The sequence below is a fragment of the Fusarium tjaetaba genome (assembly GCF_013396195.1).
Source record: "Fusarium tjaetaba strain NRRL 66243 chromosome Unknown NRRL66243_c0000135, whole genome shotgun sequence".
In the NCBI taxonomy this organism is placed as follows: Eukaryota; Fungi; Ascomycota; class Sordariomycetes; order Hypocreales; family Nectriaceae; genus Fusarium; species Fusarium tjaetaba.
The window spans coordinates 34,245-55,730 of NW_023501331.1; the positions used below are offsets into that span (position 1 = coordinate 34,245).

Sequence of the window (21,486 nt, forward strand, 5' to 3'; positions counted from 1 at the left end):
AAGCTCTCAGGGCGTTACGTGCTGGCGCGTAGCCTGATAGGGTGTGATCAGCTCGAGCCGTATACTCAACGTAGTAAAAAGGAGGGGAAGTGAAGATGGTGTGTAAAGATGACGCCGTGATAGCGTGCAATTGAATCAAAAGAAGAATCCGGGATGTGGGGTATGTTGTAAGCCGGAGATAAAACTAGACCCGGGATTTGGTGCGAGATTTCCCCGCTTATGCCAAGAATAGCTGTCTCTCCTCTGCAAGTAAACGATCGGGAGCGAGCTAAGCCAAGCAAGCTAAGCACTATCTTTTAAGGGCGGAGCTAAGCTTGGCTTTGTTTGATAACCTTGTCTTAGCTCGGTGAAGACGCGGAGAGTCTGGGGGAGGGGCCTTGTTTCGTTGATCTTTTTGTGTTTCTTGCCTTGGCTGATGCTTCGACTTTTTAAATCGTACTTGGCAATTTTCGTTTATTTATGCCCCTCTTCTAACCGACGTTACAAAGAAACGCATATCTCGAACCACTTTCACATCATCAAGCCAACACACACAGCAAGCAATCTTACCACCACCAAATGTCTCAACCATACGGCGCAATCACCAACGGTGAGAGCAGAGCTGAAAACGGCATCTCCGCACAGAGCAATGAGACGCAGGCTCTGCTCGCTCCAAAACCAGGATCTAGATCTTGGTTGCGCGAGAGATTAGGTTCTGATGTCCGCCGAGATTGGGCTGATGTTATGCTTCTGGCGTGCTACATCATAACAGGCATTCTCGACAGTGCTTCCATATCAACATGGGGTGCCTTTGTATCTATGCAGACCGGTAAATCCTCCCTTCCCGTTAAATCTGATCTGATCTGACGTTTGTAGGAAATACGGTTTATCTTGGTCTTGGACCTACGGCTGGGACTAATCGCTGGAAAAAGTCTGGATCTTCAATTCTGGCTTTTTGTATCGGTTCATTCTTTTTTAGCCGTCTGCACCGGGTGTTTACACCAACACCGAGAAGAAAATGGGTGTTTTGCTTGTCCTTTGGCATCCAGACTATTTTCATCGTTGCAGCTGCTTGTATCGTTACCTGGGGCCCTAAAGGCGCAGGCCCAGATGATACACCCTGGTACGTCATTGTACCAATAGCTCTCGTGGCGTTTCAAAGCTGCGGCCAAGCTGTTGCGAGTCGTGCGCTCAAGTTCAACGCTTTGACTAGTGTTGTTCTCACGAGCATCTACTGCGACCTATTCTCCGACGCGGAACTGTTTGAGAGCATTTTTGTCAATGCGGAGAGAAACAGGCGTGTTGCAGCACCGGTGCTTCTCCTCATCGGCGCTATAGTTGGAGGACTCATTGCGAAGAGCGAGCTGGGGACTTCTGGTGCGCTGTGGGTAGCCGCTGCGCTCAAGATCACTGTTATGTTTGGTTGGGCGGCGTGGCCTGCAGAAGAGGGGTCTTGAAGGAAGCCATCGGACCTACTTGTGTGATTCGACAATTCGCTTGTTTGACAGGGTCCTATCTTTAGAGGCTAGACCTTTTAGTATTACACCAGAGCACTTTAGGAAGTTCAGAAATTACAAAGCTGATGCACGCTATACGCCACGTTATGACTCGTGATATGTACGCCTCTTTCTTGGTATCCTAGTCATGCAGGCTTTTCATCCCATGTACCAAGTCCGGCAGCCCCTGGGGTTCCCGTTTCAAGCGAAGTTGTATCGATGTAACTTCCACCACTGATCTTCACCCCCGGACTTTATTAGGCGTCGATCTTGGTACCCCCATCATCATGTGGTCAGCGGACATGTTTGTCCCCCCTGGCACGCAACCCTCCCAGACCCGGCTAAGCGACTCCGGCAGAAGCCCAAGGTCAGCTTACTGGCTGCTAACACACGCCGTGTAAGCAATCTGTGTGATACAACGGTCGAACTCAACTGAATTGATTTGTTCTCGGATTGAATGGATATCTGTCGGTGTTCGGTATCGAGGCACATCCTTCTGTCGATGATTCCTGCATGGGGATATACGCCCGTCAGACAGAGCGTCGCATTTATATACGTGCCCAATCCGCGATGCAGTGGTGATGAGGGGAGGGTGTACGGCGAATGGTCACCGGTAGAGGGGGTTGAAGTGATGCCCTCTGTAGCGTTCACGTCTGTCAGTGTAACTTACACATGACGACTAGTTGATCCTGAGGATAGAGCTGCCTCGATTCGGTAGCTTCAGATAGATAGACTTATTTTTAGCGTATGGCTATATTAATCCGCACAACGTCAGCTCTGGACTCGAATCTCCAGACTCGAAAAACCACATCTTTACTGAAAACTCTGCCATCTTGATCACACCAGTATGAAACTGCTCGACAAAGCCAAGTCTGACGTTCGCAACGATGTCACTTGGAATCGGGCAGCGAGACTAGGAGTCAAGGGAGCTAAAGCTTTGCCATCCGGAACTGTGCAGTACCTTAGTGATAAGGTGCCTATTGTCGGATGGTTGCCGAAGTACAATCCACGATGGATCGTTAATGATCTCATTGCTGGACTTACTCTGGGTCTCATGTTGATTCCTCAGGGTCTGTCTTATGCAAAGATTGCAGACATCCCCGTTGAATATGGGTTGATGTCAAGTTGGCTTCCAGCTGTTCTCTACGCTTTTATGGGATCTACTAAGGGTAAGCTCTCCACGATACCTCCAACACTGTGTCTGTGTTAACGATGATCAGATGTATCAACCGGCCCAACTTCACTTATCGGCCTCCTCACCTCCGAGAACGTGCACGCCCTACAAGATCGATGGACTCCATCTGAGATCGCCTCCGCAACTGCCTTCATGATGGGAGTTTACGGTCTCATCCTTGGCTTTCTCAAACTCGGTTTCCTCCTCGAATTTATATCCCTCCCTGTTCTCAGTGGCTTCATTACTGCAATCGCCATCACTATCATCCTTAACCAGATGGACTCACTGCTTGGTGAAGATAATGTCCGTGATGGTGCGGCAAAGCAGATCCACGATATCTTCAATGAACTTCCCAATGCCAATGGCTGGGCATGTCTCATTGGCTTCACTGGAATCTTGTTCCTTACTATTCTTGAGAAGTCTGGCAAGAGATGGAGCAAGGATAACAAAGTCATCTGGCTCCTCTCCACGACTAGGGCATTCCTGACTTTGGTGCTCTTCACTGGTGTCAGTTACGCTGTTAACAAGAATCGAGATCCAGATAACTTCCTTTTTGAAGTCGTCAAGGTCCAGTCCAAGGGTCAGCAAGCCCCAACAATGCCCAAGGCGGATCTCATCCCTGAAGTGGCAGCTCGCAGTATCGCTGTCTTCATTGGTTCTGCCGTTGAACACTTGGCTATTGCACGAGCATTCGCCGTCAAGAACCATTACACCTCTGATCAGAGTCAAGAGCTTTGCTACCTCGGTGTCACCAACTTCTTCAACAGTTTCTTCCATGCTATGGGTGTTGGTGGTGCCATGTCCCGAACAGCTGTCAACTCATCATGCAACGTCAAGTCACCTCTTTCTGGTGTCGTGACCATGGCTGTTGTTCTTGTCTGTGTCTACGAGCTTGTTGGTACACTCTACTGGATCCCCAAGGCGACACTAGCAGCTATCATCATCACTGCTGTCTGGGGTCTCATTTCACCCCCTTCGACATTCTATCGCTACTGGAAGACCTCTTTGGCAGACTTTGTCGCTTCCATGCTTGCACTCTGGGTTACCCTCTTCCACTCCAGTGAGGTCGGCATTGGATGCGCTGTTGGCTTCAACATTGTCTACATCCTTCTGCGCCAGGTCTTTACCAAACTTTCATCTACTGGAGCCGACGTTGAGTCAAGTCCCAGATCGAACTGGCCTGGAAGCAACCACCTCTTGTCAACCCATATCCCAGAAGACACCAGGATCTTCACCTTCAACGAGTCCCTTATCTTCCCGAATGCTTTTTCCAACACTTCAAAGGTACTTGATGAGATTCAGACATACCATGCAGCATTCTACAACGGCAGTCATGGGCCTGAGACAGAGCGCAACTGGTCCGTTGTCGGCGAGAAGCGGGTCGCTCGCCTTCGCAAACAAGCCAACATCAGTGATCCGTCATCTCTTCCAGGTATCGGTCTCGTTGTCTTGGACTTCTCCCGCGTCAACATGCTGGACACAACTGCTGTTACATACCTCAAGAACCTGGTCAAGAACATCAAGAGCTACGGTGGAGAAGATACGGAGGTCAGGTTCGCTAACATGAATGCTGTTTGCCGCGAGCGCGTTAGCCGTGCGAAATGGCGCATCATTGAAGTTGGTTCTGACGATGAGTATGATGGCGATACTGATGCTATTTACCTCTATTGGGACGCGCAGGCTGCAGTGTCAGCACCGAGGAGGAGAGGCTCTGTGTTGAGTGATGACAAGGGTCATACCATGCATGAGGAGAAGGTTGAGGCTTGAGCTTATGAATCTGTATTACGTAACGACTAGGATGCTTTCATGAATCGGCGTCGGACATTTCTTTTGCCTATCTTATTAGTACAATACCATTCTTTCGTTGATGCTTCGCTTCTTAGCTCACCACGCACGTGATATTGAACTCAAAAGGTGCACACATGCATCATTCGATGTTAGCATCCAACCAAGACATTCCCCCGCTCAGCTGCGAGTGTCGTCTTATCATGCTGTTTCAGTGGCGCCATGGATTGTTGCCCGATCTTATAAGGCCGCTCTGACCACGGCCCAACCTAAGTTAGTTACCTGCATGCTGCACCTACTACAGCGATTGAATGTTTCCAGAATATGATAAGAAGGTTGTTGGACCACGTGGGAAGAGCCTCTTCCGATACAGCAAACATTTTCCGCGCCGTCCCAAACCGGCGATCAATGCCTACAGCATGGCTTTGTACAAAGTGTGTCTGATTTTCCGATTGCACCCGTTACTGTAAAGCTGCGACTAAAGACTGAGTGTTTTCTATTCGGCTAGGTACTGACTATCTGATGTTCGAACGGCACGTCGGCGACTTGTCTCCTTTTAGTGATCGTGAGTTCCGAGGGAGTCGAGATGATAAAGTAGTATCGTCAACTTTTATACGAGTGTGAGTGGAATTAATCAGGCTACACGTGCTTTGTCTCGATGGTGAATACGAGCCCTGGATGGATAGTCCGTATTGAAGCGGAGATCGGTGCTGCAGGTTCATGGCGCGGGGACTGATTTTCTTGAGTGCCGAGATCGTTTCGATGTAACATCATGAATTCCAGTGCAGTATAACGAGCTGCTTTGCGATGAAGATCCGACAGAACCCGGATCATCCGCTTAGAAGGTATCAATCCTCGTCCATACAAACACCACGATATTTAATATAATCTGCAGTAATTCGAAGGTTTCAAGTGGCTTCTGACGTCAGAATCTCCAAACTTTGTTGGACCCTTTGATCCGGGCATCATCATCTGATATCTTCCCGTCCCATGAATACGAGAACGCTTAACACGAGCGCTCAGAACTCAATGCCCCACCAGCCAATTGAAACCCTCTCTACCCCTCCATTTCCCTCGAACACGATCATGTTGGTGATGATTATGCTGCATTCGGTTAGTCACACTCAGCTGATTATCATGGCGCAAACTCTAGACTTTTGATTCTTGAGCGTTGCGGACCGATCCGTTACATCCACATACCGTTTGAGGAATCAGAACATGATTATGGAGGTGTTGCGGGGAAGGCTTGTGGCTTTTGAACACGAATTTTATGATCGGATGGCTCGGCGGTCTAAGGAGGAGAGAGGGTGAGGAAATATATAAAGAGGACGAGGTGCACCTCGTTTTTGTGTTGATCTATCATCTTCAACATCTTATTCATCAATCAATAATAGTCTAATACATTAAAACCATTCATCATGCAGCTGACCAACCTCTTCTACCTCGCCGCAGCTCTGACTTCAGTCTCAGCCACCACCGGTCCGTCCCCCTCCTCCGTCTTTGGCACTACTCCCCTCTAACAATTCACAGTCTCCTACGACCCCGGCTACGGCGAATCAGGTCGCGCCCTCACAGCCGTCGCCTGCTCCGACGGCAAAAACGGTCTCATCACAAAGTACAAGTGGAAGACCCAAGGCCAAATCCCCAAATTTCCTTACATCGGCGGTGCGCAAGCTGTCGCGGGCTGGAACTCTCCCAACTGCGGTACTTGCTGGAAGCTCACCTACAAGGGAAAGAGCATTAACGTTCTCGCGATTGATCATACCGATGCTGGATTCAATATCTCGCCTGCTGCGATGAATGCGCTTACGAATAATCAGGCTGTCCAGCTTGGAAGGGTTGATGCTACTGCTACTCAGGTTGCTATTAGCAACTGTGGTCTCAAATAAGCGGTGGACTGGGTTTAATGATATGTTTGTCGTGGGGATCGTGGTGGATTGATGACGATGATGTGTAATGAGTTTTGATTTAATGATAATTATAAGATGATTTCTACTCACGCATACTGTTTGATCGAGTATCTGTCGAATCTCAGCCATGACATCAGCGGCAATATGAAAAATGTTTCGCCTGGTAAAGGTACGACAACCGCCTATGACGTGTTACTGAGCAAGGCAATTGACCTTTGACGAAATAACGGCTGCCAACATTTATGTGATATCTTATAGTCCAAACGAATTTCGTCATTTCATTTCGAGATGCCAATATGACGCTTTGCAACAGATTTCTCAGCTTTGAAGCTTATGCGCTTTGATATATGTCGTTAAAGTATAGGCTCTTAACGCGTTTCATGTGGATGTCATGCATATAAACACGTCAGAACAAAAGAAAGGCGTCCACGTCGTTTCCAGTCATCCCACGGACATTCAGAAAGAAAACCGATGAGTCGTAAAGGTTCCAGGGGCATTTAATCACGCAAAGGCCATGTTGCTTCAATGGGTGTAATAAGGTAGTTTTGTTTCGTCATCTTAAACATATTGCTCACAAACAGGTTCTGTTGCATTGACGCGACGTTTCATTGGGTGCATGATAATAAACAGTCAGCCTTGCACGCTTGAAACATGAGGTCCCTTGACTGCTATGTAATGTTGAATATTGGGTTGCAATGTTGAGCACCTGGCTGGAGTCGTATGGAGACGTTGAGACGCATGAGTCTATGGCATGAGATCCATTTGACCACGGCAGTTCAATTATTCAACATATTACTCAACAGTATGCAGCTCTATCCGATTCCGTTCCTTGATGATTTCATAACTCGAGAGTGCTCACCTAATGCTGAGGTCGCAGCTCAGGAGCGCTGTTCCTTTACTGCAAAGCCATCTCACACCGAATAGTTATTTATGCATTCTCGCTGACAACCACAATATCGCCAAGCCACGTCCTTGGCTGAGATCGTTTCTTTTAATTGAACATCGGCCACATCGGACGAGATACTGCCACGTTAGGAAGCTGACATACCGCATCCTCACTTGAAACAACCAATAACCTCACCCCAACGACGTGTAGCTCATCCAACTACCGCCCAGCTACTCATAAAAATATGCAGAAACAGGTCAGCATCCATCCCTACCGCGGCATAAGTCACATGCCCGCGTCACACGCTGAAACGCCGGGAATAACGCAGTACCCGACCCCTCCACCCAAATTTAGGGGAGATGCAAGTCACGACCCCAGTCTTCGCATTTTTCGATGTTACACTGCGCGCTTCCCTCTGACCAGTCGAGGCGCTGCCCTGACTTTCGCATAATTGCTTGCAAGGCTGACACTAGCGAGATGAGGATGGGTCATGCTTTTCTTTTTGGGTCTTGTCATGCGCTGGCACGACTCACATCCTTTCGGGGAGTGTCGGTTTGATGCCGATGATAATAGGTGTTGGTTGTACAGCAGATGGAAATGATTTTTATAAAAGGGGAGGAAAATGCTAGGAAATTTTGTGATGATCTGTTGATCTTATTTGTTCTGTATTTCTATGAAAATCAGCGGCTCTTTTGTATATATACTCCATGCGCTTCAGTACGACTATTCGCCTGTTGGGCGTTGCCTCTTTGGTTTCTTTTGCTAGTGCACAACTTGCTCCTGCGCCTGATGGCTGGCCAAACTTCTGGTATAAAGGACATGTTACGAACAAAGCTACCTTTGAGTACAACCCAACAAATGAGTTCATCTTCCCTAGCATCTTCCATGCAGGAGAATATCTAGACGATCCTCTCGGAGAATGGTATCTCTACTACGCACCTCACGAGAATCCTGGTGGCATCTCCCTCGTGTACTCTGATAGTCTCGAAGGACCCTGGAAAGAGTACTCGAACAACCCAGTCATCGCTAACAAATGGGACTCATATTACTCAGTCTCTCATGTCTCAAGCCCAGATGCAAGCTGGAACTCTGACGCCGGCCGCATGTTTCTCTACTTCCACGGAGACAACACACAAACCCGCTGGGCAGAATCAAGCAACGGCGTTGATTTTCGTTACGGCGGCGTAGCAGTGAATAACCAAATGAGCGGCTCCAACACCACAGAATCAAGCTACGCCCGTGTCTTTGCGCATCCCAACCAAGCGTCAAAGTACAACTACGCAATGTTCTACATGGCCAACGAAAAGGACAACAGGCGCAAGATCCGACTCGCCGAATCTGTGGACGGTCGGAAATGGACTGTTGATTCGGACTATGTTGTTCAGCCTGGAGGGCCTGAGGGGACAGATGTTTCAGGTGCGAATTACTGGACGTGGAATGGGCAGGCGTATGTGATTTATCATGGGTCTTCGGGGAAGATTTACGCGAGGACTATTGATCAGACGTTACGGGATGTGGGGGCAGAGCCGATCTTGCTGTATCAGAGTAGAGGAAAGGGGGAGGATGTTGGGAGAGTTGCGGCACCGGATATTGCGAGTTCTGGAGGAAATACTTATTTGTTTTATGAGTCTGGTGATCGGTTGGGTGCGACGATTGCTTGGGCTAAGATGCAAAAGCAGTGAGCAACATCCGGTAAAGAGCCAGTTTGGCAGCTTGTCCTTTGCATATCATCGACATTAGGGCTATTAATGAGAGCTTTTCTAATTCTGCAATCAATACTATTTATTCTTAATAAGATCAAGAGTCGTTTGATCCTACCCCTCATAACTCTTCACGATCTCAATTGAAAAACTCTCAGACTACCCTAGGCATAAAGACGTATTTTCACAAGCGTGCATAAAACGATCTGATGAGTTGTGCATCAGAACTTTTCCTCTGCAGATCTTGGCGGCCCACTTCCAAAGCTCCCCTTGAAGCTATTCTTAGCTCCCTCAGCTCATGGCTACTGTACGATCTTGACGATCCAACAACCAGGCTCACATTACCGAGACAATCCACAAAGAGGATCTCTCTAGCTCAACCTCTATCGTGATCATCTGCGTCATAATCTTCGTCCCTGATCTCAAGGCGATGACTCCTCTTTGTTATGATACGCGTCTCACGTTGGGCCGCAAGTTATCCACATCACCAGCTGTCCACCTCCAATTGGCTACCTCACCCTCGCTAAACCAATCAGATTCGCCACATCGATAAGTCCGTATCCATCTTCAGTTACCGCCTTTTTCTACGGCCTCCTCCAAACCGCATTCTACGTGCTTCACCCAACGACACACTCTCTTTTGAAACTAACATCATGGGCCTCGACGAATTCTTCACCAAAGCAGTCCGCGACAGAAAATTCCAAGCAGCAGCCCTCGAAGTGGCAAGCACATGCGCCTCTGCAGCGCCAGTCATCAAGATCGTCCAGGCTGCGAATAAGATCTCCAAGGTCGGAGACGTTATCCAACATGCCAACGACTTTCTCTCCAGCGCATCGCAGACCATTAAAGGCGCGCAGAGTATTCTGCCGCAGATGCATATCATGGGCCAGTCGTTAGTTGATAGTACGAGATTGTTTCATCAGTTTAGTATTGTCGCTACGACGTTGGGCATGGGCGCCAATGTCATTCAGACATATCAGGGTGTTCAAGCTTTGAACCTCATCGCAGCCAAGCTTGGCGAGATTTCGACGAGTCTTGAGGCCCAGGCGGCGCTTACGGCTCAGCGAGACTTTCCGCAGTATGTTTTTGACATGATTCGGGAACGATTAAGTCAATCCAGTGTCGATACCGAGCGCGATCATTGGTTCTTCCTTTACCATCCCGACACAGATTGGTATCCCAAGTTCTTCCATCTCGTCGAAGAGAAACCACTGAGCCCTCGATTTTGCGGATACACCAACCAGCTCGACACCGTTTTCATGTTCATGCTCGCAGCTCGAGAGCGCATCACCAAGCGAGAAATGTCAAAAGCACGACGAAAACAGTTCTGCCGACCTGTGCAGCTTCATCTCATCGTACCCGCCTACCAAACCATTCTCATTCCCGAGCCAATCCGAATTCCCGATGAGATTGGCGATTTTGTCATCGAAGGACGGATCAACAGCAACAGACCCTTCGTATGGCTCAATCTCCCGGACGAACAACAACACTATACCTTTGATGTTGGAATGTGGAGCCCTCCCCCACCAGGAATATGGGAAAAGACTCTAGCTTGGATGGGTCTGTCAGAAAAGCCCAAGATCTCAGATACACCACGACTTCTCGGCGTTGGAGAAAAGATCGAGATGATTGAAGACGAGAAGAGAGAAATGACTATACAGACTATCGAGGAAGATGGCTCTATGGAAGTTGTCAAGAGAGCTGCGACTGAGTCGACTCTCGATTTGGCGGCAGTGAATAAGCATCGATCCACACCATTGCATGAAGGTCGCCGACGTCGACGATCACGAAGGACAGAGTCTGTTGCATGATTTTGAGAAGTATTTACTTTGAATTTCAATGGCGTTTTGGATACGGCGTTAGACGGATGATACAGATACAATATCAAAGCGGAAACAACATACATGGAATTATGACTACTAGATTGTCAAATGATAGAGCTCAGCACAGTTTGCATAGCGAGCCAGTTATGAATAGAGAACCTTCAATTATTGCCGACAATCGGATATCGTGCCTTTTGTCATTCTTAGGCACGATTCGTAACTTCAAATGTGAGCAATGTCTACCACTGAAATAGGCGCAGCAGTCAAAGGAATCAGGCGCCCAAGACTCAAATGCGCCGCACGATTGTACTAATCAATGCGCCTTGATGTCAAAGACCCATTGCCGTTGGACCGTTAAAGCCACGTCGGGTTCAGCTGACATCACAGCCTCATTGGGCAGACAGGGTTGAAAATGATTCCCCTCACTGCTTGTTAATAAAGTACGATTCCCCATCCCACCAACATTGAATTAAATCGACAAAAGCCTATCGCTCACCATGGCTGAGGCCGTCGGGCTCACCGCGAGCATCATCGCCATCGTCGAGCTCTCCGCCAAAATCGGGAAACTCTGCGTCCAGTACTCGACCGAAGCAGGAAATGCGAGGACTGAGATTAGCCGACTCGAGAACCGTCTGAAGGACCTGAACGCATGCCTCGAAGCGGCCCAGCGACTCCTCGACGACCCGAAAAATACGGCGCTTGCGACAGCGCGATCGCTAGTTGATTCATTAAATGCCTGCAAGAGAGAGCTATCAGAGGTGCAGGACAAACTCGATCCTGGGAGTGCGCGGAAGGCCATGCGTCGATTTGGTCTCCGCGCGCTCAAATGGCCGTTCGATAGCAAGGAAATCAGTACGGTTACATCAAATCTTGAGCACTACAAGCAGACAATCACATTATGCCTACAAGTTGACCAAACGTAGGTCGGTAATCACAACGACTTTGGGCTCTGTTAACCCCGATAGGACAATTCTGCTCGACATGTCGCAAAGGGTTCATGGTTTATCGCTACAACAAGAGAGCACGACTTCAGTAGGTCGCCCGCCATGTTTCAATGTCCCATTTGATCGAGATCAAGACTTCGTCGCACGTCCCGATATGACGGCGTGGCTCAGAGACAAGTACAGTAGCTCTACAGGTCGTATGGCTCTTGTAGGCATGGGAGGGTTTGGGTATGTATCTCTGTCGATTTAGGGTACTATTCGCTAACGTAACCCAGGAAATCGCAAGTTGCCATCAACTTTGCCTATTCGATTCACGATGAGAATTCCAGCGTCAATGTATTCTGGGTCCATGCAAGTTCAAAACCGAGATTCGAAGAAGCCTACCGCGCGGTAGCAGAGAGGATGAAATTACCCAAACGGGACGAGCCAAGCACGGACATCCTTGCTCTTGTTCGAGACTGGCTACAGAACGATGAATCTGGTTCTTGGCTGATGATTATCGATAATGCCGACGATGTCAATCTCTTCTATCCCAAGAGCACCGATGAGCGCCCCCTAGCGTCTTTCTTACCCAAGGCTCAGCATGGCACCATCCTCGTCACGTCTCGCAGTCTTGATGTTGCGGAGAGGCTGACAGGTAGTCAGAAGAACATCTTCCAGGTGTCTTCCATGGACGAGGCTCAAGGCCTCCATCTTATCAGAAACAAACTTACCGTTGAATTTGAGCTTGATGCTGCTGTTAAGCTCCTTCAGGTTTTGGATTACATCCCCCTCGCTATCACGCAAGCTGCAGCCTACATCAACCGTCGATCACCCCGCGAATCTGTTGAAACCTACTTGAAATCATTCCAAGAGAGTGATCAGAAGAGGAAAAGCCTTCTAGAGGTCGACCTCGGTGATCTCCGTAGAGACGAGACTGTTTCGAATTCGGTGATCACAACATGGCAGGTTACATTCGAGAAGATCCGTCACGAAAGACCGTCTGCAGCCAACCTCTTGTCATTCATGAGCCTTTTCGATCACAAAGGAATTCCAGAGTTCGCACTTCACTTCACTACTACAACGGCAAGCTTAAGCATCGGAAAGACAAAGCTGTCGGCTTTGAAGATGATTTAGACGTGCTTCGAAGCTATTCCCTAGTCTACGTGACTGCCAATCGAGACGTTTTCGAGTTGCACTCGACGGTGCAAGCCTGCACCAGAGCCTGGACGTCATCCTCGGACAAATTGCCTGAATTGAAGAGCCTGTTCATACATTCCATGTGCGCAAATTTCGAGCCTCCCACATTTGAAAACTGGCCTACATGCCAGCTGCTTCTGCCGCACTTGGAGTCTGTAACACAGGAAGAGCCGCAGGCGGATGATGTAGAACTGTGGGCAACGTTACTGGGTCGTTGCGCAGGATATATGAATAAAATCGGCAAGTACGAAGCAGCTGAGGAGATCAGCAAGAAAGCGATTAGGGCAGGTTTGCCAAGTCTTGGGGAAGAGAATATGACTATCCATAGGTGTTTGAACATCTTGGCTAAAGCCTATAGGAGGCAAAAGAAGTTGGACCAAGCTGCAAAGATCCAACTTGCGCTCGTTAACACCTGCGAGAGGATTTGGGGAGAGGAGCATAAGCTAACCCTAAACACTACGAACGATCTGGTGGCTTTGTGTACTCTTCAGCATCGATATGACCAGGCCGAAGAACTTATCGTCAAGATCTTGGAAATCTCAAGAAGGACCAGCATAGACAGACAATCACTTCTCGCATTGGAAGCTAATCTGGCGCGAGTATATTCATACCAGAACGAATACGAAAAGGCTAAACAGTTAGGAATACAAGTGGTAGAGGCACAAAAGATGTTGTTAGGGTCAGAGCACCCAGAGACGCTACAGTGCATGGACAACTTGTCTTGGATATAGTGGAAAAAAGGAGAGCTTGAAGAAGCAATTGAGCTCCAGACGCAAGTGTTAGAGGCGAGAAAAAAAGGTATTGGGGGAACATCATCCGAAGACGTTGCACACTATGAAACTCGGGGCGAATATCTTGAAAGATATGGGTCAACACACAAATACTCTATCGCTGATGCAAGCTTGTGTAGACCTTTATAGGGAGGCACATGGATCTGAGTATCCAGAGACAAGATCTGCAGTCAAGCGACTTGAGAGATGGGAAAGGAAGATAGGTGAATTATCAGGGCAGTGATTGTGTAACCCAAATATATTAAATAATGGTCTATCAACCGATGTGCGAGATATCGTGGTTGATCAGTCATTAGCTTCTGGTTCTTAAACAACCTAAACAGACAAAGATATGCTTTGCCTGAAGACAGTGGGAACTCACGATTATAATTTCGACCAACCCGCTGGTAACAACAAGGACACCCAGATCCTACGGCCAGGACAAGGATGTTGCTACAGAATCGAGCATAGCCTCACAGGGCTGAGTAAATTCCCCGCTTCTTCCCACAAACATCAAGGAGGCTTCTGAAAATAGAATCAGCATGTCAATTGCTCGCAAGTATTGGCTGCAAATACCGAACAGGTTTCAGCTGAGAACTTCTCTGCACAATGATGATATCAGTGTCTCGAGAACAACCAGTCTTTCGAGCTATCGCGTACAGACGTCCAATGATCCGTTCCCTATAGGGCTGGCTAGCTCGCCACGACTTTAACGCTTGGGCCAGTTAGCGTAGGATCATCAATGAACAAGCAATCTGATCCCGCTAATCAAAAGGACCTCTAGGTCTTGGTAATGGCTCGGCAAATCCTCAGATGACGAAGTGAAGGCCTTGAATTATAAAGTCTCACGTTTCAGAACATCGCTTACGCCGATTGATTCTCCAACGAAGACATTGACGTTGCAAGGATCTTTATCTTAAAAGACCAGCTGCGACGTCTCGGTCATTTCCCTGTTTGATTCTTATTTCAACGACAGAAATATTCACAGTGTGTCATTTTTGAATAAGTTTAAGAAAGAATTTGAAGGCCTCAATTTGGGAGAGCGCCTTGGACAGCAGCAAGGATATACACAACCATCATACCCTGGACAGAACCAACAGAGCTCCGGTTATCAATCTTACAACGGACAATCACAGCAATGGTGCTACGTCGAAACTTCTGGAAGAAGCTCTTGGCAGATTCCCCTGGATCTTCCGCCACTTCCAGGCATGACAGCCTTTCCAGGAAGTTTAAACGCTAATGCTAGAGGTTATTATGGTCAGATGACAATGGAGATTGGGATACGTGCCAGAAGTGCTTTGATGCGGGCAATAGGTGTCGTGGAAGGGAGAGCGGGGAGACACATAATTTGACGCATCTTTACATGTCGGAGCCCAAGTTTGGGAAGGGAAGTGGGAAGTACGATTCGAGCCGTAGTTCAGACTCTGATTAGAAAAGCTATGATGGCGGTGACAACATGGAGATGTAAAGTAGACGAAATGGCTGAGGCTCTGGCTAGTGATCTCTGAACCCATTTCTGGCATTTTCAGAAATGACGTGTCTGTGCTTTGTAGTTGTAGGGACGCGGGTAGGCTGGCTATTCTGAGATGATAGACAGCAGAGATGATGCTTACACTAAGCTCCCTACAGGTGTCTTGAAGGTAGGCTGAGTGCTCTAGGCCTCAGCCCTTATCGTGATGCTCAAGGTTTTGGGCAATTCGGTGATTAACATAAGAAGCAAGGATTATTAATTAACAGTTATAGGTCTTTTATTAGAGTGGGTTTTGTAAAGTCTATGTTGAGTTGGTGATGAAAGAATCTTGACTAAGGCTAGGCATTAGACCTGTCTTGCAACTGAAGGTCCGCCGTGGGGCAGATTGGTCAGTCATCATGGTATTGATGTCTAAGTTGTGGGCTAGAAGTGTTATTTGCAGTTGAGACTTGTGGCTGATAGCTTATTCCGGCAGAGAGAGCCTGGCAGGGTAGATTGAGATGGACCTTTGATATGTACCCCACACGATACAGAGTAGCTTTGTCCCAGAAATGCTCTGCTGTCAGTACCTCTTCCTTGGTAAGGCCTGCCGCTATCTCGCGATATGGCCACAAGAGTTTGTACCCTCTGCCCAGCACGAATGATATCTTCCGGCGAAATGCCGCGTTTGTCTCGCAGAGGTTGAGCAGTTCGAAGAGGTAGCGGTAGCGTTCGGAAGCTCCCATGTCTTGCAGCGCTTGTAAAACGTTTGGTCCGCTACATATAAGATATTCGATGAGCGGGTCAATCTGTTTTTCCAAAGCAGGAATATCATCATATCGTTTCTCTATCGCCATATATATCCAATCGCGATACAAATCATACAGGTAGGTCATGATGCTGTAGAATCGCTTGGGAATTTCACATGATATGCCATCCTCTTCGAGGAGGCTATGCCACACGGCAGTGTCCCCATCAGCTGAGATCGCATTTTCAGAGAAGAAAACCGTACAATAGGCATCGTAGAGACAGAAGGTATCCATGAATTGTTTCCTTTCAGTCCTCGAGAGCACTGGCTCTTCAGAAATCTCAGACGTTCCCAGTTTGCTGACTGCGTTTAGATTTTCCCACGCGCAATCTGTGTAGCTTGACATCACGGTCTCGGCTTTACCTAGGGCATCTGAGATGAGCCTGAGCTGTCGAAGACTGTAAGAAGGATGGAGCAAAGGTCCCTTTGGAGAGAAGCTCAAGATTGATTGAACAACTCTCCTAGCAGAGGCCTGACGAACTGAGCTTATGGCGGCACCTTTCGACTGCATATTTTGGAGCTTAGCTGCAATAAGACCGGTGCGAGGCATATCACCACCGAAGCGAAATCTCATATGTTTGATCATTGGGCTGACTATGGTAACGCGGCTCTTGCAGAAGGGTTGAAGGAAGACTGGTGACGAGCGGATCAAGACAAGGAGGTCCTTTGGCTCAATGCAGAACGACATGATCATGGCGAGAATGCGCTCTGGTAAGCTTGCAATAGTTGTACTGTTGGGACCGCAGTCGCGAGGATCAGTCTCCATAGGTATGTGCATTTTCCGATTCTTCGAGGGCCTCTGGACGTCACACTCAGGCAGAATAGAGTCATCGTCTACATCGCTGCTACAACTGTCTTTGCAGGCAGTTTCGGTTGCAGGATATTCTTCCTTAGTGTGATGGTCTGGAGAGGTTTCGCTGGATCCGTGAGGTGCCACGTCAGGATTGTGAGAGGGCTGGAGCCAATGACGAACGCGTTCCTTTGGGTCGGGAAGAACAGTGTTCCCGATCGCCAGACGCGGTTGTTCAAAGGAGTTAAGAGCGTTCGGCTCCATCTCAGAAGATGTCTCAGAGAGTGTATCAAAGTTGATAGGGAAGAAATTTGAATGAACCATCGCCGGCATAGGAGAGGGGGGTGAACTCTTTTCTGCAATAGCAGAAGCGAGGTTGGGCTCGAACAACAGATGGACGTCAGAGCTTTCTGATGTGAGAGAGCAGGATGGAGATTCTGAATACGTTTCCGGGGGTTCGGTGAGAGGGCTAGGTGATATACGCTTTGCAAGGAGTCTTTCTGGCACATTTGGCTGACAATCCTCCTCCAAGCTTGTAGCACTGGAAGCGGGACTTTGACATCGAGAGTCGGGATTGAACTGAGTATCTGACCAGGCATCACTGGCCACAGACGGTGGAGTATCGGATGGTGCAGGCGACGGTGGAAGACGGGTTCGAAGATTGCCGGATACGCCGAGTCGAGGAGCGTACTTTCCACGGACCGTTCCACCCGTGCGATTGAAGAAATCGCGGTCATGAAGAGGCGAATTGCGAGACCTGGGTCCGGCCCTATCATTGGGACTTCGAGGGCTGCCAGGCGGAAGAACATTCCGCTGATGGCTCCGAATCCGGTTATGTTCCATTCTTGGTGGTGTCTCTGGAACATCCTTGGTATTCTCAAGAGATTTGCAGTGCTTACAAGCAGGTCGTTGCATCAACTTGAAGCTGGTTGGGAGTGGTGGTGTTGCTGGGTGTATACCCGTAGTTGGAAATGACCCTTCGTCACTTAGATCAATTCCAAGATTATATGGAAGTCTTTTCCACACCTGCCAAGGGTAATGATTGATGATGTAATTAAGATAAGATCAGATAAGATGTCAACAAAAGTTTCTTTATGGACAGAGAAGGAGAAAGAGGATTCTGCAGAAGGAGAGGGGAAAATGGCGATCTTTATAAAAGTACGGAAGTCTAAATAAAATCTGAGCAACATACAATGTTTTCGTTGACTGTATGACTGACTTTTTGCGTTTAGGCGCTCCTCAAAACAAAGCTCTGAGCATATTGCCACCAACCAAGCTTGTCTGGATTCATTCCCAATCGAGCCCTGTATTTGAAGCGACATAATTGAAATGCAATACACATGCCTGCGACGGGCAGAAATAATTGCTGCAAGTTCAATCGCCCGTTTTCTAGTGAAACATTGATACTGAGCATTGGAGATACTTCGTGTTGTTGCCTGCGGGTGAACATGTCCGGGGTCGCAGATGGTTATATCATGCAACAGGGCAGCATCTTGAGTCACAGAAATGCCGGCTCTAGCGCGCTGTGTGAGGCCACTGGGAAATAAATAATATCAGTCTTGGTGCCCTGAACTTGGCAAGTGTTCGAGAGAGGAGGAACAACAGCACAGGCGCCTTTACCGCCCCGTAGCGAGGTAGATCGACAGCCTTGATATATTAGATTTCTTCAGTTTATGGGATCCCAGGGTTAGGGTAAACAAAGGCTAATGACCGTTACCTGATACGAAGGTTAAAATTAACACTGTAGGCACCCATGGGCTTTTCTGAGTTTAGAATGACTCAAAACCCAAAGGAAAAAGCTTAGGAGCCAATCAAGTTTCGTAGAGTATCATCAATGCCTCCGCCACAGATCTTCAACTGGAAGATTCTCTTGTATTAAGCCTCAACTCGCCATTCTCCCCTTTGAATGTGGAGAGCTCGAAGTATATTTAAGAACAACAACGGGGCCGCTGTCTTTTCACATGAATTGCGTAAGCGTCGGAGAAACGCAGGTCGCGTGAAAAGAGATGAGCGTACATGATGACCTGCTTTAGCTTATGATGTTGAAAGGTCAAACTGATGGCGAAGTCCATCTCCATTGTCGCCATCTCCAGCGAGAAAATACGCAGTATGGTCATGAAGCTTCAGGTCTCTCGAGGTCGCAAGGTGACTCAGCAGATCATTTGATGAGTGGCTAAAGAAAGCCGAAGTATGAGTAAACTTCTTATTTACAAGGTATATGATTGCAAGATATATATTTACGGCACTGACGAGCTAATGAAACCTTGTGCCGAATCCTCATTGTTTCTTTCACTTTCGAAATTCTGTCTTGGAAGGGTCGAGTTACTTCTTGCATAACTCAGTCAGATTTATGCTGTAGCCACTGGTCAGTCATCGCGGCATCGATGTCTAGGTTGTGGGCTAGAAGTGTTATTTGCAGTTGAGATTTGTGGCTGAGAGCTTATTCGGGCAGAGAGAACCTAGTAACCTGTATGACATAGAAACAAAAGTCTTCTTAGGAGACAACAATGAAGCACATAGTCAATAGGTTCGCGAAGCAATAGACTGGCTATATAAATATATAGAATCATGGCTGAACAATTCCAGGCGCTTGAAGTGAACACACGTGACTTGTTAGTTACATCAAGGAGTACTGGACGTATCGCCAGGGAGCAACCATGTCCTTGTCACTGCTATGCAATAACCAGTCGACGCTTCAAATATAGTATTGCTAGACGAAAAGAGGACATAGAAGGGTCAAATAAACAATAGGTAGATCCAATATTGCCTTGGACCTGCGTGGATTCACAACCAGTAACTATTGAGGCGTGGTGTGACATACCAACCTACTATGAGAATATTACTTGTTGATTCAGTTTCTAGTAACTATAATGCAGAGCTAGGTGCAACTTCAATATACCCATAGACCGGATATTGGGTACCAGCGAGGAAGGTTTTGGATAGACATATTCACGAAAGTAATTGTGCTTGCCATCTATGGTATACTTCCAGAGATACTTTACGGCGTAAGCGAACCAAATGAATGACTGTCAAAATTTTTACCATTCTTATATGGCGTAGCGCTCAGTGGCTATGACAGGATTGTAGTTTAAAGTAACTTTTTAACACTCGACTATGGGATGCCTTCCGCCGACATGATTGAACCTTAGGCTGCAGATACACATAATGAATGAGAACAAGGTTTCTTTTTTGCCTCCTTCAACACTCTAAGTATAAGAGACCACGCTCACACGTCGTCGCAAAGTTTGATACTAAGATTCTCCATCTCGTTTAACTTTAGTGTGCGAAAGTTCCTCGCCGAATGAGAGTATAAATACAGAGACCCCAGCTGCAGAAGAATCACAATTTCCCTGTTCTCTATCTCACATACCTCACCTCAATAATCACAAGACTAATCAACACCAACATGTCTCAACTTAGCCCTTCTCTTACCACCACTAAGATCAACGAAATGGCAACCTTTCATCAATTCGCTAGACTCCCTATCGAGATTCGGGACTTGATATGGGAAAAGGCTCTCATCAAAGACAGAGTTCTCAGCATGCATGTTTGGACCCTCGGAGAGAAATGCTGGTAAGTATATCACCATGCTCTCAGCAAAGCCTATATAGAGCTAACGAGTAACAGGAGTGAGGCACGAACTATGCATGTGCTCCACGGGAGACCTTTGGAGAAAGAGCTTTCAGCCGTTATTGGTTCTCCAACTACTCCCCGACTTCCCAACGGACAGGAGACGGAAGTCAATGCAGGATCGGAGAAGAAATATGGTGTCTTCGTCGATGACAAAGCAGCTATAAGCAAACTGTTCCGCGTCAACGCTGAGTCGCGCGAGGCTGCGAAAAGGTTTTACAGGGTACACATTCCCTGTACTTATATGAAACCAGGGCTATATGAAAAGGGAACGCTGTACCTTCGACCGGAATCGGATACCATACGCATGGGTCTTACCGAAGGGTTTGGTCGCTTCGCTCATTGTGTTTGGGCGACGGATCATCGGCACGTTGGGCTCGTCAACCTAGCCCCCGACCTTAAAGTTCGATTTAGTGGCTTTAATGATTTAGATTGGCAGCATGATTCGTTTCCAGAAGATCCTACAGAGGTGAAGCTGTGGAAGGAGGGCCTGGCAAGACTGGAAAACGTCAGCTTTCAGGATACCATACCAGGATGTGTGGATCCACGATGGGCGGAGCTTCGCACGTTCCCTTTGCCCTTGGCACCCATTGATCTCCAAATACCTGGGTTTAATGACAAATGGGCCAAAGCTAATTCACCTCAGTACCTCCCCATAGAGGGTATGAGACTGAGCGCTCTGTTCTGGTTCCGTCTCTTGTCCAGAGAGGAAATCACGTTGTCGCCCGATGTCAACTATGGCTGCCTGTTCAGTCAAAGAGACACAGTACACCAGTGTCTTCCAAACAGAACCAAGAAGTGGCAATGTGCAGCAGAGTTATTCATCCAGGACTTCAGAGCAAAGGGAAAAGAGGTTGTTCCTGGATACTGGCTTTTTCCGATGGACCACCTTTCAATCGTAAAGGTTGATAAGGGCAAGTTGTGCGTGGACAGAAACAACTCGAAGTTAAAAGAGATGAAGTCCAGCTTTGAGCTGTGTGCACACAGGCTTACTGCATACTCGGAGCAGACTGGGATAGTTGACTGTCGGAAACGGCATCTGTGGAAGACATCATAGGATTCTGTGCCCCGGCCCAACTCCTGTTTGGGCTTTTTGGACATGATATTAGCATTGCCAGTACTTCGTTAGACTGTTTTTGTACGCGCGGGACAAAGAATAACA

General features: G+C 47.8%; 8 protein-coding genes across 8 annotated transcripts; 7 read left to right on the forward strand and 1 right to left on the reverse strand.

Moving 5' to 3' along the window:
• Positions 1-558: 558 nt before the first annotated feature.
• Positions 559-1,436, forward strand: FTJAE_6876 (uncharacterized protein; the record flags this gene model as incomplete). Its single annotated transcript, XM_037353533.1, has 2 exons — positions 559-808; positions 856-1,436. The coding sequence occupies 2 exons, from the start codon at positions 559-561 to the stop codon at positions 1,434-1,436; spliced, it is 831 nt and encodes a 276-aa protein (XP_037206029.1).
• An 886-nt stretch (positions 1,437-2,322) lies between these two features.
• Positions 2,323-4,416, forward strand: FTJAE_6877 (uncharacterized protein; the record flags this gene model as incomplete). Its single annotated transcript, XM_037353534.1, has 2 exons — positions 2,323-2,644; positions 2,696-4,416. 2 exons carry the CDS (start codon positions 2,323-2,325, stop codon positions 4,414-4,416), a joined length of 2,043 nt encoding a protein of 680 aa, XP_037206030.1.
• A 1,436-nt stretch (positions 4,417-5,852) lies between these two features.
• On the forward strand, positions 5,853-6,323 carry FTJAE_6878 (eliciting plant response; the record flags this gene model as incomplete). Its single annotated transcript, XM_037353535.1, has 2 exons — positions 5,853-5,913; positions 5,965-6,323. 2 exons carry the CDS (start codon positions 5,853-5,855, stop codon positions 6,321-6,323), a joined length of 420 nt encoding a protein of 139 aa, XP_037206031.1.
• Positions 6,324-7,937: 1,614 nt separating this feature from the next.
• On the forward strand, positions 7,938-8,912 carry FTJAE_6879 (uncharacterized protein; the record flags this gene model as incomplete). Its single annotated transcript, XM_037353536.1, has 1 exon — positions 7,938-8,912. The coding sequence occupies one exon, from the start codon at positions 7,938-7,940 to the stop codon at positions 8,910-8,912; it is 975 nt and encodes a 324-aa protein (XP_037206032.1).
• A 671-nt stretch (positions 8,913-9,583) lies between these two features.
• Positions 9,584-10,741, forward strand: FTJAE_6880 (uncharacterized protein; the record flags this gene model as incomplete). The annotated part of the gene is made up of 1 exon (XM_037353538.1): positions 9,584-10,741. One exon carries the CDS (start codon positions 9,584-9,586, stop codon positions 10,739-10,741), a length of 1,158 nt encoding a protein of 385 aa, XP_037206033.1.
• A 509-nt stretch (positions 10,742-11,250) lies between these two features.
• FTJAE_6881 (kinesin light chain) lies at positions 11,251-13,607 on the forward strand (the record flags this gene model as incomplete). Its single annotated transcript, XM_037353539.1, has 4 exons — positions 11,251-11,672; positions 11,719-11,925; positions 11,973-12,677; positions 12,734-13,607. 4 exons carry the CDS (start codon positions 11,251-11,253, stop codon positions 13,605-13,607), a joined length of 2,208 nt encoding a protein of 735 aa, XP_037206034.1.
• Positions 13,608-15,506: 1,899 nt separating this feature from the next.
• On the reverse strand, positions 15,507-17,537 carry FTJAE_6882 (uncharacterized protein; the record flags this gene model as incomplete). The annotated part of the gene is made up of 1 exon (XM_037353540.1): positions 15,507-17,537. One exon carries the CDS (start codon positions 17,535-17,537, stop codon positions 15,507-15,509), a length of 2,031 nt encoding a protein of 676 aa, XP_037206035.1.
• Positions 17,538-20,100: 2,563 nt separating this feature from the next.
• On the forward strand, positions 20,101-21,381 carry FTJAE_6883 (uncharacterized protein; the record flags this gene model as incomplete). Its single annotated transcript, XM_037353541.1, has 3 exons — positions 20,101-20,267; positions 20,322-21,245; positions 21,312-21,381. 3 exons carry the CDS (start codon positions 20,101-20,103, stop codon positions 21,379-21,381), a joined length of 1,161 nt encoding a protein of 386 aa, XP_037206036.1.
• Positions 21,382-21,486: the final 105 nt, after the last annotated feature.